We start from the raw sequence: 16,213 nt of genomic DNA on the forward strand, positions 1-16,213 counted from the left end.
TGGTGGAAACAACAGAGTTGAGGTGCACATGATATTCATAACTAGTTTATGTTAGTAAATACATGATGGAAACTTATTGTAAAGTTTGAACCATAATTCCAAAATGTTTGGTAAATTATCAAAAATAAACACACTCATCAAATAAACGTGACCCAGAAGTGTTTAAAACTGGACTGACATTGTTTCAATTTACTATGATCTTCTATGTGAAGCTGCTTTGACACAATCTGCATTGTAAAAGCACTATACAAATAAAGGTGAATTGAATTGAATTGAACTAAAATGACAGAATAATTCATACTGGACACATTACTCTCACACGTTCATGACCAAAATTCATGTAAACATTTCAATTTTACACTGATTACAGTGGCTTATGAAAATAAAGAGGAAGTGAAAATGATTTGACCTTCTTCCACAGAAAAGCACTCGCTTGGCCCCACATCCTAGTTTGTGGTTTCTTAATGGCTTTGCTAAATAAATCCAACATTTACAATAAAACCAGCAAATCCAGCTGATCTCAACCACTTTTGAAGATCTCTCTGATCTGGGTACTAAAATTTAGTTTCAGTTCTTTTCAGAGAGTGAGGTTCCATTGTTTCATAAAAGGTGGCAAATGGCTATATTATGCTTATTGCACATGTTCTCTCTTGCTTTAATAATGTGTGCAGAAAATTTGTGTGATGTTTAAAAACTCTAAAAATATGACCAATAAAAATTACAGAAATCAATCAGTTAACCTTGTAAAGTGAGACGCTGTAGACACGCACCAGTCAATTTTGGCAAGATTTAACAGTTTTGGTTTTTCACAAAAGGCTTGAAGCAACTCATAATGTCATAACTGCATGTGCTGTAAAAACTGAAAATAATCTAATACGTATTAAATTATAAATGTCTTCCATTTTAAAAACACTGTGCCAACTTATAACGTAATCACAGATCATATGGTAATATTCATTCATTTTCTTTTCGGCTTAGTCCCTTTATTAATCCGGGGTCGCCACAGCGGAATGAACCGCCAACTTATCCAGCATATGTTTTACGCAGCGGATGCCCTTCCAGCTGCAACCCAACACTGGGAAACACCCATACACACTGATTCACACACATACACTATGGCCAGTTTAGTTTATTCAATTCACCTGTAGCGCATGTCTTTGGACTGTGGGAGTGCTAAATTATAATTGTAATGAAAAGTTCATAATGTAATAGACTTGAGCTCTTTATGTAATAATGTATTTCATGATTTAGAAAAGAATATTTTTTGTAATGAATTCATTAAAAACAATAGGTTATTGTATGAGAAATGTCTTACATTATAAAAACACTGTGCCAAAGTATAATGTAATCTCAGATCATAGGATAATACCAAAAATAATTTAAAACAATGTGTGATAATTCATTTTCAACATCTGTGGCTTTGTGTTCTGTTTTGCAGAGTTACATTTTTTTCCATGTACTTAATCATTATAGTTTCTTTTACCAAATCCTCACAGTCTCACCGTTTAATTTTGGATTGTTATTTCTTTGTCATTGATTTTGCATTTCTTACTGTGATATGCAGGTGGGAAATAAAATATTTCATGGACATTGTTTAAGCACTATCTCTGATAAGTAATTAATTCCTTTCCACATTTTACAAATTAATAAATGACTAAATATGAACAAATTAACAAGGTGTAGGAATGAATCATGCTACTGTCCAACACTGGTAAATAGATCCCACAGTCCACCATTACTAATGCCAGTGAATGTTGTCATTATACAGCAATGTCAGAGAGACGTGGGGGTGTGTTTATGTGAATCAGACAAACAATCAGTGTCTTTGGATCATCATGAAGCTCTCAAGCCATGCCCTAGCAACCATTTAGGTCACCCTAGCAAAGCAAACCAAATAGGCAGCCATTATAAAAGCGGTGATATCTTTGGAACAGAATGGCACAGAGACATGGGGTGTTTTTATTATTAGTCTAAAGCATCTTCTTGGAGGATACCTGGCAACAAGTTTTGAGCTCCCTACCAACAAGCTCTATAGACATCTATTTAAAGACCCTAAAAGGGATATCCTTGTATAAAGTCATTATTTAAACAGGTCTGAGGCATTCATTGTCTCAGGGCATCAATCACAAATCACCTTCACCACTTCCAAATAACAATTTGACACTATACTAAACTCAATGAGGGATTTCTCCTTCAAGCACCCCAACAGAATGTTGCTTGCATGATGCTTACTAGATGAGCATGTTAATTCATGCATTCATTTTCTTTCGGCTTAGTCTCTGATTTAGCAGAGGTCTCCACAGTGGAATGAACCGCCAACTATTCCAGCATATGTTTTACGCAGCGGATGCCCTTCCAGTCGCAACCCAGTACTGGGAAACACCCATACACACTCATTCTCACACACACACACGCATACACTACGGCCAATTTACTTTATTCAATTCACCTGTAGCGCATGTCTTTGGACTGTGGGAGAAATCGGAGCACCCAGAGGAAACCCACGTCAACACGGGGAGAACATGCAAATTCCACACAAAAATGCTGACCCAACTGGAACTCAAACAAGCGACCTTCTTGCTGTGAGGCAACAGTGACAACCAGTTATTACACGTAGCTATTACATTATGGGTTGCTACAAGGCTTTTTTCAGATTGATGGAAAGAAACCATGCAAAATATTACTTTAAATGCCTTTTATAAATGCTGAATAAATATGGACAGATAATGTTGGATTAGAAATCTAATTTAAAACTGTAACTGAGCAGTTGAGTTTGTTCCTTTTGACCCATATTTACAGTGTGATTTTAATTACAGTAAATACTTTTAAAGCCCATTTCACAAAAAGAGTTTTCATAAATATCCACTTCAACACAATACTTTACACATACACAATACTTCACTTATACACCAAATTTTACAGTTTTATTCACACATTTTCAAGTTTTCACAGAGGGATATGTTTAATCGTTATTCTATTTGCTTATAAATCATAATTTATTCTACTCAAAATAATTTTCTGACCATTTGCGTTATTTTCTTAATAAAGCAGTATTGAAAACATCCAAAATTGCCTGTGTCTAGAATTTTATGCTAGAACTGCCTGCAAAATTGTATGTTCATTGTGTATATATGTGTAATGTATGAGTATATAGTATATATATGACAAACTTGTTTGCGAGTCTTATTGCAATCGATCCACTGAGTATCCTAATAGCTAGATATTATTATTATATGGATGCATGTTTTCCACTAAACTTTGGCCTATGATAGGTTCCTCTAAAGCAAAATTTACAAGAAGATTTCAGTGCATTCAGGGAATTTACAGCTCAGGGTGCCCTAAATCATGTATCTTCTCTTCAAGAAGGTTCAGGTCGATGTTTCTGAGAAATCATAATAATAAGAGAACAAGCAGAGGAAGTTGGAGCACAAATGGGAAGTAAAACTGAAGGGAAGCCCCTGATGCTCCAGTATTTAAGTGAGCGTCTTCAGTTCTTCAGTCATAATCTGACTGACCCAGACAAGCTCAGTTCATCCAGAACAAGAACAAGAAGACCATGAAGACTCTTGCGGCTTTTCTTCTTCTGGCCTGCCTGATCGCTGGAGAGGTGAACGGTGAGTTTCAGAAACACATCAGGATCATTCAGCACATGTATCTTTGCTCATGCTGAGGTTTTGAAGTTAAATAGGACATCTGTTTTCCAGGTCAGGACAGATCTTCAAGAGCCAGGTGCTTCTGTGTTGACAAAGGTCTAAACATGGTTTTAATGAAGAATCTTGAGAAGGTGGAAATCTTCCCTCCGAGTCCATCTTGCAACAAACATGAGATTGTGTAAGTTTATAGCAGAACTTTAGTATTAAGTGATTTCATTTTCAGTTAAGTTGATCAGCTTCATGTAATATCTGCATCACTTTTGATCTTTCACAGTGTGACTCTGAAAAACGGTGCAGGACAGAAATGCTTGAATCCAGAGTCAAAATTCACCCAAAATGTCGTCTTAAAGGCTATTGGGAAAAGGTGAGAACTTCTACTTCAGTATATTTATGTATGCTTCACAGATACATTCACCATACATAAAACAGGCTAATAACTAAAATAATGAATGAAATGTTTCTTGTGTTTGCAGGATGCAGCAGTCTGTGCCACACAGTACAACAACTGGCACAGTGAAGAGCTCCATGACTTCAGCAACATCAGCACCGACTGCCTTTAAATGATTCCAGCATGTCTGCTGTGTTTATACAATGCCAAAACAAGCTCAATTTAGAGGAAAAAAGCCTTTAAGCGGATTATTATTATTATTTAATTTTAATTGTATTTTTATCTGAGTTTTGAAACTGAACAATGTGTCATATGTATTTTTAGAATTTACTGTTTAAATGTACTTTTGTTGCACACAACTGTCAAATAAAACTTTTATATAGAAATTTCTCTCTCTCTCTCTCTCTTTCTTTCACGGTGGCTCTTGTATTCTGATAGGTGGAGTAAAAAAACAGGATATGAAGACTTTACAACAAACAGTTCTGTGGGTTTCACTAAAATGAAAGGTCAAAACTCCATTATTTCATTATCATTAATATTATAAACAGCATTTTGAAATTAAGGTTTTTTGAAAAATTAAGTTGACCCCAAAATGAAAATTAACTTTTATATTTAATTGCAAAAAGAAATAAAATGTAAGTCAGTGGTTACATACTGGTTTTCCAACATTCTTTAATATTCAGCCGTTTTTAGTCCCTTTATTCAACAGGGGTTTCCACAGTGGAACGAACCACCAACTTATCCAGCATATGTTTTACACAGCAGAAGCCCTTCCAGCTGCAACCCAGTACTGGGTACTATCATGGGTACACACTCATTCACTATGAACAATTTAGTTTTCTGTGTGGGAAACTGGAGCACCCAGAGCAAACTCACGCGAACATGGAGAGAACATGCAAGCTCCACGCAGAAATGACAACTAGCCCAACTCTAACCAGCAACCATCTTGCTGTGAGGTGACAGTGCTAGCCACTGAGCCACCATACTGCCCTCATTTGATTTTTTTTGTTCACATATTTAAAAAAAAACTAATCTACTTTTTTGCAATTGAAATCAATTTCGTACTTAATATTAAAACATGATTACTGAAAACTACTAACATGTTAGTAATGATATCTCTAAAAAAATCTGTTTTTGCAAATAAACTCTTCATATACGTCCTGCTGCTGTGTAACAGGAGTCTGGAGTTTTTGACCAGACTGTAGTATTATTAAATATTTGTGTCTCATGTACGGCATTGTGCCACTTTAACATCTTTCCTCTTCATTAACTACAAAGAGCACCTGCAGATCAGCTACTGGCATTTGAAACAGATAAGTTTTGTAGGAATCGGCACTGCAGGTCTTATTTGTATATCGTTTGTCTTATTTTCTTAGAATCTACATTAGCAATCCATCTAAAACTATTATTTGTGAAAACAAATTTGAGAAAGCATCAATGTGAGGCCGCATTTTTATGAAGTCATCATGTAGAATTTATACAAAATATTTTACAGTATTTTAAAAATACAAGATTTTCATTGTTATTATTATTGTGATTTTCACCCAATTAAATACAAATGACAAAATACTATTTTGTATTTAAAATACGTATTTGAAATCCATGCATCATAAATACTGCCCATATGTGTGAGACCAATCGAAGATCAAAACATGGCCTCTCTGTACAGAAAATTCAAATATGGACCAACCGTTTGCTTTTTTAAATATCTAATTTAAAATATTTAATCCCGCCTCTTTTCATAGCACTATACAACAGAATTTCGCATGCTCAAACTCTAGTGTAATCATGGCATAAGTTGGCCAATTTCAGTTTCATTGTCCAACCCCTAACTTTTATGTGCTCAAGAGATTAAACAAATCGAACTGGAATTGGAACAAGCAAATTGTGAGTAAATGATTACAGAATTTTCCTTTTGGGGGGCAAACTGTTGTTAATTTTCCCTGATGCAAATCCTTTATTAACGGAAGAGTTTGAACATGAGAGTCACGGTCATAAACAGTAAGCCTAAATAGACAACAAAGCAATTAAGTGTTTATTTAGCAATCAGGGCCCATACTGTCAAAAACAGCTATGCTTCTGACATGAAAAATCAGCTGTGCTTATGCCAGTGTTTATACCAGGCTTGCATTTCTGCATTTCCAGATTACAATAAAACACCTTTATCAAAAGTACAGACTTTTAAATGACAACGTACTGTAGCCTACAACAGTGTCAAGTAAAAGGGTACTGACAGGCATTAACAACTGACTAGAAATCAGTGCTGATTTCTTGTTCAACAGCCAAAAGGATGATATTTGTACTAATTCTACAATTATTCACACAATATCGTTATCACTGTGTGATAAACATTTCTGACAGATTACTGTAAGAAATTAGACTCCAATATTGGAAAACTATATAATATTGGAAAAAATGCAACAACATACGGTGTGGTATGATGAATTTGTAAAAAACCTTTGTACAGTATTAGGAAATTTGTTTATACTTGTAGGAGCCATACATTGTAAATTGGCGATTGGCCACAAGGTGTCAGTACCACACTATATAACTGTGGCTTCACTGCATGGAAGGAGCGTTGGTAGGAAGCACAGTTTTTGACTTTTATGTAGCGGCTTCCAATTGCCGCTATTGTTGGTAGGAAGCACAGTTTTTGACCGTAACTTAACGTGACGTGAAGTAACTCAACTCAACTCAACTTAAGGTAACAGAGAAATGTGCATATAGATTAAGGAAAAGTGATTAAGTAATTCTGTTGATTGGAAAATAAAGACGTTTTTATTTGCATCTATGTGCCTATGGACTCTGACTTTACGCGTTAAAAACTAGCTCACTCTACCAACAATAGCGGCAATTGGAAGCCGCTACAATACTATTGTTGTATTATTACAACTAGAATTACCACCACAAAAGCCTAACGTATTTAAGCAGTACACAGCTGATTGTTTATATATATTCCTTATTACTTACTGGCTTTACTATAAATTATTGGGACTTGTGTACTAAAACTGACTATGTCATATCTGGTGGTCATAGCAGCATTTTGATTACATGTTCATTTTGATTACATAAAAAAAGAAATGTCCAACAAAATTGTGGTTAATTTAAATAATGACTAATAACTAAGGAGTTCAAAAACAGCACTGTTTAAAGAAGATTTATATTCAGGTGGAAGATATATATTTTTTTAAATCTGAAATTGATACCTGGAAATCTAACATATAAAATTATTTATAACCAAGGTTCCTCATTGGCCAACAATAGGGTTAACATTACAGTTTAATTTGTTGATTAACAAGGATAAAAATAATAATAATAAAAAAGAAGAACAACAACAACAACAACAACATGCTTACAAGGCATCGAGCTACAGTTTGGAATTTCTTCCAACACTTGTTCGAATTTCAAGTAGATTGCTTGAACAAACAGCTCATTAACTGGAAGGACACTGAAGCATTATCCTACCATTCAACAGTACCACCTCAGGGTTTCAGACATTTTCTCTAGATCAACATCACATCAGCAGTCATTTGATAAAATAATTATGAAGTCTAGATTAATACTAATGCATGGCTCAAAGTATTTTTGTTTCATAAGAACAGGTTGACATGAAATTAGAAACTATTACTTTAATAGTCTGTTTTGCTTAAGAACCTTGAGACTCTTTGCTTACCAATACAACCTCCTACCTTTACTGCCCCAACTTCATAAATGGAAGAAAAAAAAAAAACATCATGTTATTAGTCTTGCAGTCACACAAAGAATACAAATAAAACAAAAAAACATTTTAATGCTTTATTTTGTCATCAAGATAAACAAGGTGGAAAAAGATGCCAATAAAATGTAATGTCACTCCGTAACAAAGCATGGGAATAAAGAAAAGGGGTGAGAGCATGTGCGAAAAATACTGAAATAATTAATTGTCTATTTCTGAGACTGTCAGTTTAAATTTTTGTACCACCTCTGAGACGCAGCACCAGATGTAAGGTGGACTCTTTCTGGATGTTGTAGTCAGACAGGGTGCGGCCATCTTCAAGCTGTTTGCCAGCAAAGATCAACCTCTGCTGGTCAGGGGGAATGCCTTCTTTGTCTTGGATTTTGGCCTTGACGTTCTCAATTGTGTCGCTTGGCTCTACCTCAAGGGTGATGGTCTTTCCTGTCAACGTCTTGACGAAGATCTGCATGCCTCCCCTGAGACGCAGCACCAGATGCAAGGTGGACTCTTTCTGGATGTTGTAGTCAGACAGGGTGCGGCCGTCTTCAAGCTGTTTGCCAGCAAAGATCAACCTCTGCTGGTCAGGGGGAATGCCTTCTTTGTCCTGGATTTTGGCCTTGACGTTCTCAATTGTGTCACTTGGCTCAACCTCGAGGGTGATGGTCTTTCCCGTCAAGGTCTTGACGAAGATCTGCATGCCTCCCCTGAGACGCAACACCAGATGCAAGGTGGACTCTTTCTGGATGTTGTAGTCAGACAGGGTGCGGCCGTCTTCAAGCTGTTTGCCAGCAAAGATCAACCTCTGCTGGTCAGGGGGAATGCCCTCTTTGTCTTGGATTTTGGCCTTGACGTTCTCAATTGTGTCGCTTGGCTCTACCTCAAGGGTGATGGTCTTTCCTGTCAACGTCTTGACGAAGATCTGCATGCCTCCCCTGAGACGCAGCACCAGATGCAAGGTGGACTCTTTCTGGATGTTGTAGTCAGACAGGGTGCGGCCGTCTTCAAGCTGTTTGCCAGCAAAGATCAACCTCTGCTGGTCAGGGGGAATGCCTTCTTTGTCCTGGATTTTGGCCTTGACGTTCTCAATTGTGTCACTTGGCTCAACCTCGAGGGTGATGGTCTTTCCCGTCAAGGTCTTGACAAAGATCTGCATGCCTCCCCTGAGACGCAACACCAGATGCAAGGTGGACTCTTTCTGGATGTTGTAGTCAGACAGGGTGCGGCCATCTTCAAGCTGTTTGCCAGCAAAGATCAACCTCTGCTGGTCAGGGGGAATGCCTTCTTTGTCCTGGATTTTGGCCTTGACGTTCTCAATTGTGTCGCTTGGCTCTACCTCAAGGGTGATGGTCTTTCCTGTCAACGTCTTGACGAAGATCTGCATGCCTCCCCTAAGACGCAGCACCAGATGTAAGGTGGACTCTTTCTGGATGTTGTAGTCAGACAGGGTGCGGCCATCTTCAAGCTGTTTGCCAGCAAAGATCAACCTCTGCTGGTCAGGGGGAATGCCTTCTTTGTCCTGGATTTTGGCTTTGACATTCTCAATTGTGTCACTTGGCTCAACCTCAAGGGTGATGGTCTTACCAGTGAGAGTCTTGACAAAGATCTGCATTCCTCCCCTGAGACGCAGCACCAGATGTAAGGTGGACTCTTTCTGGATGTTGTAGTCAGACAGGGTGCGGCCATCTTCAAGCTGTTTGCCAGCAAAGATCAACCTCTGCTGGTCAGGGGGAATGCCTTCTTTGTCCTGGATTTTGGCCTTGACGTTCTCAATGGTGTCGCTTGGCTCTACCTCGAGCGTTATGGTCTTTCCCGTCAAGGTCTTGACGAAGATCTGCATTCCTCCCCTGAGACGCAGCACCAGATGCAAAGTGGACTCTTTCTGGATGTTGTAGTCAGACAGGGTGCGGCCATCTTCAAGCTGTTTGCCAGCAAAGATCAACCTCTGCTGGTCAGGGGGAATGCCTTCTTTGTCCTGGATTTTGGCTTTGACATTCTCAATAGTGTCACTTGGCTCAACCTCAAGGGTGATGGTCTTACCAGTGAGAGTCTTGACAAAGATCTGCATCTGAAAGCAAATTATCAAAAGAAGGTAAGCAATGATTGAAATTTGTACAGATTAACTACAACTTCTCTATGAATGCACCTTAAAGCTTCAGAAAGTGATTGTTTTGGAACACCACATACAGTCTCTGTAAATCTGAGAGCTTGGGCTAAATTCAGGGCAGGGTTAATATGTGTTAGTATATCTAATACAATAAACCCTTTTCTTAAGACTTATGACACATTTAACTGTCATCATAATGTTAAATCCTTGACAGTTTTTAATAATTTGATATTTAATAAAAAAAAAAACAAAAAAAAAAAAACACGTATGAACATTTTTATGCATTATATTATCTTTAAATCCAATTACAAAAAAAACTAATTACCACTTAAGAGGAGTTTTTAATGCAGTGTCTATGGGGCTGAATGTAAATTTGACGTTATTCTCTCCTCTGGCTGTCTTACACAATTTTCTTTTCCCTTTTTCTGAAAGTATTGATGACACCATCGTGGCTTTTTTTTTATTATTTCAGCAAACAGGATTGTTCAAAAAAAAAAAAAAAAAAAAAAAAATTGTATGATGTACTCTCCGATTCACTGCACCCCCCACATTATTAATGTGACTGTAATTTAAAACTCATCACTTAAAGTTTTCCATGGCGATGCATCAAGTTTGTCATGTGACACTGCCCTAATACATTATGTACATAATTTTCTCATTTCTTTTGTCAGTTTATGCAAATACTGATTACCGTCCTAATTATATTTTGAAATCTCTGACATTCCAATACTCAAGTGTGTGTGTGTGTGTGTGCGCGCATATTTATATATAAAAAATAAAATAAATATATATATAAAAAATAAAATAAATAAAATATATATATATATATATATATATATATATATATATATATATATATATATATATATATATATATATATATATATATATATATATATATAAATAAATAAATAAATAAAAACACATCAATTTCTATTTTACAGATTAATAATAATCATGGGTGCCACCATGTTAGTGGAGGGATGCTGGATTTATAACATGTTACATTATCAAATTACATGAAAGCATCTGTTTAACTGGAAGAATAGAGTAAATGTTAATTGCCTAAACAGTGTGAACAAGGGCATTGTCACATTAATTGACAATAATTAATTGAAATTAATTATTATTACAGCCATCTTCATAGTTGTCCATGTGTATTTTTACAAACCATAAATGCTATGTTTTGCTAGTACACTCGTATGCAAAATGTCCGAAATTTAAAATAAACAGCATGTTTTAAAACATCAAAAAATGTAATTTTTCTTTTTATGCCAATTTGCCAATATTGATCCCGACGCTTTAAGCTTTATTTAGTGAATTATTATTATTATTCAAGTTTTATATTTTCTATAGAGCACAACACTGCAGGGGTGATTACCCCTTACCCAAGAAAATAATTTAAGGGTGTCTCCTAGGTAATGAAAATCATTATGTGGACATGCATGTCTTGTACAAACTACTCTATTATACATTAACCCAGTATCAGCTTTACAGAAAATTTTTAAAATTGAAATGGGTTTTATATATATATATATATATATATATATATATATATATATATATATATATATATATATATATATATATATATATATATATATATATATATATATATATATATATATACATATACATATACATATATACATACATACATACATACATATATACACACACACACACACACACACACACACACACACACATAACAAAACACTTTACATTGAATGTTTAAATAGTGATGTATGACCAGTACACACCTACAGGCATCCATTACTTCTTTACTAAATGGGAATATAACAACATAAGACTTGAAAAATTATAGAAACTAGTTTTTATAAGTATACAAGTTGTTATGAACTTGTAATTTTCCTCATACTTCATATTAAATTAATTATTCTATATTACCTCTTAAATAATATAAAGCAATACATAATTAAAAATAGAACGAAGAAAGATTTAATATCATAGTTTAAAAACGATAATGCGCAACAACAAACATGGTCGCTGTACAGTAATATCCGGGTTCTTCGTGCATACAGTGCTATGACTCAGCAAACGGCAACATTGAACAATTTAACAATTAAAAAGCAAATGTGTCAATTTGGGAACGTAACATCTTATGATTATTACTCTAATCAAAGCATTATGAACTGTAAAGTTACTTCTTTACATTTAACGTTAGTCAAGACGTCGAGGACATGAGCGCCAAAAATCAATACAATAATGGCGAATGCAATACAGGAATGACGAAATATTCAAAATTGTATACTTTAATGTCTTTACGAATGTTCTAAATCTAACTGGAAGATTTTCTTACCTTTAAATATCGCTGAAACTGCTTCTGAAAGTAAATATGTTCTCCTCTTCGTCGCAGGAAAATCTGCCGATGAAGCGAGTGAAACTGTTTTTATACAAACCCAGAAGCGTGACGTTCACGGCATGTCACGTGAACAGATCTTTTCGCAGTCAAAACGTTTTTTTTTTTTCGCTTAAAATAGCAAAATAAATGTTGGATGTTCCATAAACTATGGAATTATTTTTGTTAAAGAAATACAAATTATGTATCAATATTTTAAACGTTTATTATTATCATAAATTATCCTCAAATGAAGTTTCCAGAATGTGCTGGAATGGGCTGGTCTTGTAGAACAGTATACAGGCAGTGATTGGCTGGTTTGGTTGTTTGTTCGTTTTGCTATTGGTGATTCAGACTAGACCAGGCAAAGAGAAGAACTGTCACATACTGTATAAACAAAAATAGAACAGTCTGGAATCAAGATACATTATTACAGGGGCAGAGATTATACAGCATTAAAAATAGGAATTACAGTTAGTTGTGTGGGTTCCAGTGGATGTTTTGGTTGCCTAAATAAACTGATTCTGTGTGGTATTAATGAACCCTGACACTAACTTCATAGTACAGCTGAGTAAAGTGAGCAGGCAGAAAAAAATAGGACAATGAAATAAAAACATGATGTATAAGGAAGTATAGGGGTGGAAAAAAGAACAAATAATAAGAATGTGATAATTGCAAGATTGTACATTGGTTATACAGCACAGAATCACAAAAACATACAACACAAAAACTTTTGTGTAAAAAATTCATCTAGTTACGGTAACAAATTAAATGAAATAAAAAAACAAATTACATCAGTCAAGAGAGAATGAATACAATTATTTTCTGAAAAATAACTGAAAGAATTTTAAGTAGTGTTAATCACATATTAGAATTACCACATTATAGAGTTCACTGAGGTGTGATCTGGAATGTTGAATGCCACTGGACTGGAAAATTAGGTTTAAAAGTTGTTATAGTTTTTTAAGCCTCCAACCAAGTTTCATACTCCAGTCCTATAGGTGGCAGAAATGCACTTTCTCAACCATCAACAGAAAAATACAGGGTGGATTCCAATCGGAAGGGTTCATTCCTATGCCCTAATCCCTTCGGAGGGTTCCTCTGAAGAGATTAGCGCATATATAGGGATGAGTCCTTCCAAACTGAGTGTTGTGTGTGACACCAAACAGCTTTCCTGCTCAACGGATAATTTCCCAAAATGTCCATCAGTTTCATTTTTCCAACTCCTTCGTTCCATAGGGCCCTTTTGAGCACTTCAGTTTGGAATGACACTTCAATATGGCGGCCAAGATTTTTTCACTCCGAAGTGCCCTTCAGAGAGTAATATATCTCGTTTAGAATGCCCTATGTCTCTCTTATCAGTTACGCATGGTTAGGATATGTTTAACCCATAAATACAGCACATAAATAATACAGCACACACTGATATAGTGTTAGCTCAAAAAATGATTTAAAAAAGAAATATAAGTCAGCGCCAATAGCCTAGTGGTTAGTGCGTCGACACATAGCACCCAGTTGCTCATGGTGACCTGAGTTTGATTCCTGGCTCAAGGTCCTTTGCTGATCCTTCCCCTATCTCTGCTCCCCACACTTTCCTGTCTGTAAATCTCCACTGTCCTGTCAATAAAGGTGAAAACCCCTAAAAAAATGTAAAATAAAATCAGCTTCACTGTGTCATTGAAGCAGTTCCATTAAGTTTGTGTTTTAGTCTAGGCTTTATATGTCAACCAGCACGCTTATAAATAGAATGCAATGTGTGGCACAGGTGGCATTACTTTGAGACACTGACCTCAGACTTGCTGCCGGCAGTATGTGTTGAAATGTAGGTCCTTTTCTGTGGGTGAGCTGACAGACAGCACCACAAACATTCATTGCCAGACTTTTTTATTTAATTTTATTATTTTTATAAAGTTTTACTTTATTAGGGTTTTTGTACCTTGGTTATTAAAAAAAAATGGTATTGTGCTAATGTAATCATTACCATGGCTAAATTTTGTTTTCTGCACCTATTGTATGTGGTGGACAAATCATTTCTGTTATGTCCCATGTTACTGTTGCCATGGTCGAAAACAGGCATGCATGAATAAAGATACAAACCAGACAAACCTGTTCCAAGTTTGCACTGTGATTTCCCTGAGCCGCCTGGGTTTTAGACTACTGCTGGTGGTTGTAAGCAGCTAGTCAGCTATTAAAATAAATAAAATAAAATAAAAAAACAGTTATAAGGCAGGCCTGTTCAGGAAAAAGAGCCTGTATTGTGAGACCTGAGCCTAGACAGTCATCCAATTACAGTGGAATAGCATCCTTGTGGAATCAGGTCTCTATTAATTCGCCATGAGCTCGAACAATATGAGTGGTAGGGGAAGTGTATACTACAAAACTACCCAACAGACACTGATCTTTAGTTCTATTTTGGTTGCGACATTAGGTGACTAAAATTTAAAGGGCACATAGGTTACCCCTTTTTTCATATTTAAGATATGTCTTTTGTGTCCCCAGAATGTGTCTGTAAAGTTTCAGCTCAAAACACCCATAAGATTATTTATTATAGCTGTTTGAAGTGTCTATATTATAGTTGGAAAAAAAGTTGATGCTGTTTTTTTGTACTGGGCCTTTAAGGCTAGTCCTCCCCGCCCACCGTTCCCACGTGCCTGTCAGCAATCGGCGCCCTCTGCTGCCTCAGGAAGCAGATCTCACGTAACGTGTGTGAGAAATACTACAGTAAGAACTTTAACAATCAGTATTTGATGCAGTTTTTTGTGGATTTGCAACAATGAGTCACACACAATGTCATTACAAAGTTCACGCACACACACAGCGAGGACACACACACATAGCGCAGACACACACACACATAGCGCAGACACATACACACACATAGCGCAGACACATGCACACACACATACACATAGCGTAGACACACACACACATAGCGCAGACACACACACTCATAGCGCAGGCAGACACACACACACACACACACACACATACACACACACACACAGAGAGACAGCGCGTTAAGCTTTGCACTCGTTTTGCACGCATATGTGAAATGATACAGGTTAATCTCCACTGCTGTATGGATATCTGTTATATTAATGTACAAAATAAACCTGATTTAACGTCCACAAACCAGGATTGAAGCGTCTTCCTTTATAATTGTTCTGACATGCGGCTGTGCTGATGAAGTAAATCTGAAGTAAATCGCTGTAATTCATTACACACATGCTCTGTTTTAAAACATTTTAAACTTGTGAAACTCACTCTTGATCACGTTTGATGATGATTGATGAACCTAGCGAACTGAACAGACCTTTTATTTCCGGTTGCTTTGCACTCGTCCGGTCTTGTTGACATGATTATACACGTGACTACCGGGACATGTTAATGCGTGCAGCTGTCAATCAATATTGGTGGGCGGGGGGACCGCACTCCTACGTAAAGTTGCGGTCGATCTGAAAACCGCTCCAATTGGTCCCCCGCTTTTATGTTGTTACATTTGAAAAAAAAGGACTGGGTGTGTTTATTTCACCCCAATATGACAGTTTATACACTATACTTACACACATTTCTGTCTAAACAGCTTGTAAAGTAGATTTTTCACCATAGGTGCCCTTTAATGTCAATTTGCTGTCTAATACTGATGACAGCAGACATCTAATACCAACGTCATCTGGCGTTAATATTTGGTTGGTTTTAGGCTGTGGCATTAACTAACTAAAATACAACATCATTTTAGTGTCATAATATGACATCCATACAACGTCAGTAGACGTTTATCTTTAGTTGGTGTTAGGTTATGTAATTACCTGACTTAAATTCAATGTCACTTTAATGTCATAATGTGTGTCTATATCATGTTTAAAGCTAACATCATTAGCCGTTGATCCTTGGTTGGTTTTATGTACTAACATCGAAAACTAAAAACTAAATGACAAATCGAGAGAAGTCAGATGAGGTGGCTCGGGTATCGGTTTCGAATGCCTTCTGG

The 16,213-nt window shown here is 36.3% G+C and overlaps 2 protein-coding genes across 2 annotated transcripts; one reads left to right on the forward strand and one right to left on the reverse strand.

Annotated features, from left to right (window-relative positions):
* The first annotated feature begins 3,518 nt into the window (after window positions 1–3,518).
* On the forward strand, window positions 3,519–4,366 carry LOC130229423 (C-X-C motif chemokine 11-6). The gene is made up of 4 exons (XM_056458219.1): window positions 3,519–3,614; window positions 3,705–3,831; window positions 3,928–4,017; window positions 4,127–4,366. Exons 1-4 carry the CDS (start codon window positions 3,557–3,559, stop codon window positions 4,215–4,217), a joined length of 366 nt encoding a protein of 121 aa, XP_056314194.1. The 5' UTR covers window positions 3,519–3,556; the 3' UTR covers window positions 4,218–4,366.
* Window positions 4,367–7,822: 3,456 nt separating this feature from the next.
* On the reverse strand, window positions 7,823–12,292 carry LOC130229420 (polyubiquitin-C). Its single transcript, XM_056458216.1, has 2 exons — window positions 12,184–12,292; window positions 7,823–9,821 (listed from the first exon to the last, which is right to left on the reverse strand). The coding sequence occupies exon 2, from the start codon at window positions 9,819–9,821 to the stop codon at window positions 7,986–7,988; it is 1,836 nt and encodes a 611-aa protein (XP_056314191.1). The 5' UTR covers window positions 12,184–12,292; the 3' UTR covers window positions 7,823–7,985.
* Between the last annotated feature and the right edge of the window lie 3,921 nt (window positions 12,293–16,213).

The sequence above is a fragment of the Danio aesculapii genome, chromosome 5 (genome assembly GCF_903798145.1).
Source record: "Danio aesculapii chromosome 5, fDanAes4.1, whole genome shotgun sequence".
NCBI lineage: Eukaryota > Metazoa > Chordata > Actinopteri > Cypriniformes > Danionidae > Danio > Danio aesculapii.

Excerpts from the sequence above, each read along its gene's own strand:
- LOC130229423 (XM_056458219.1), top strand. The coding sequence starts at position 3,557 with ATGAAGACTCTTGCGGCTTTTCTTCTTCTGGCCTGCCTGATCGCTGGA. Across the intron at positions 3,832-3,927 it reads TGCAACAAACATGAGATTGT|TGTGACTCTGAAAAACGGTG; the intron begins GTAAGTTTATAG and ends GATCTTTCACAG. Across the intron at positions 4,018-4,126 it reads TTAAAGGCTATTGGGAAAAG|GATGCAGCAGTCTGTGCCAC; the intron begins GTGAGAACTTCT and ends TTGTGTTTGCAG.
- LOC130229420 (XM_056458216.1), bottom strand. The coding sequence starts at position 9,821 with ATGCAGATCTTTGTCAAGACTCTCACTGGTAAGACCATCACCCTTGAG.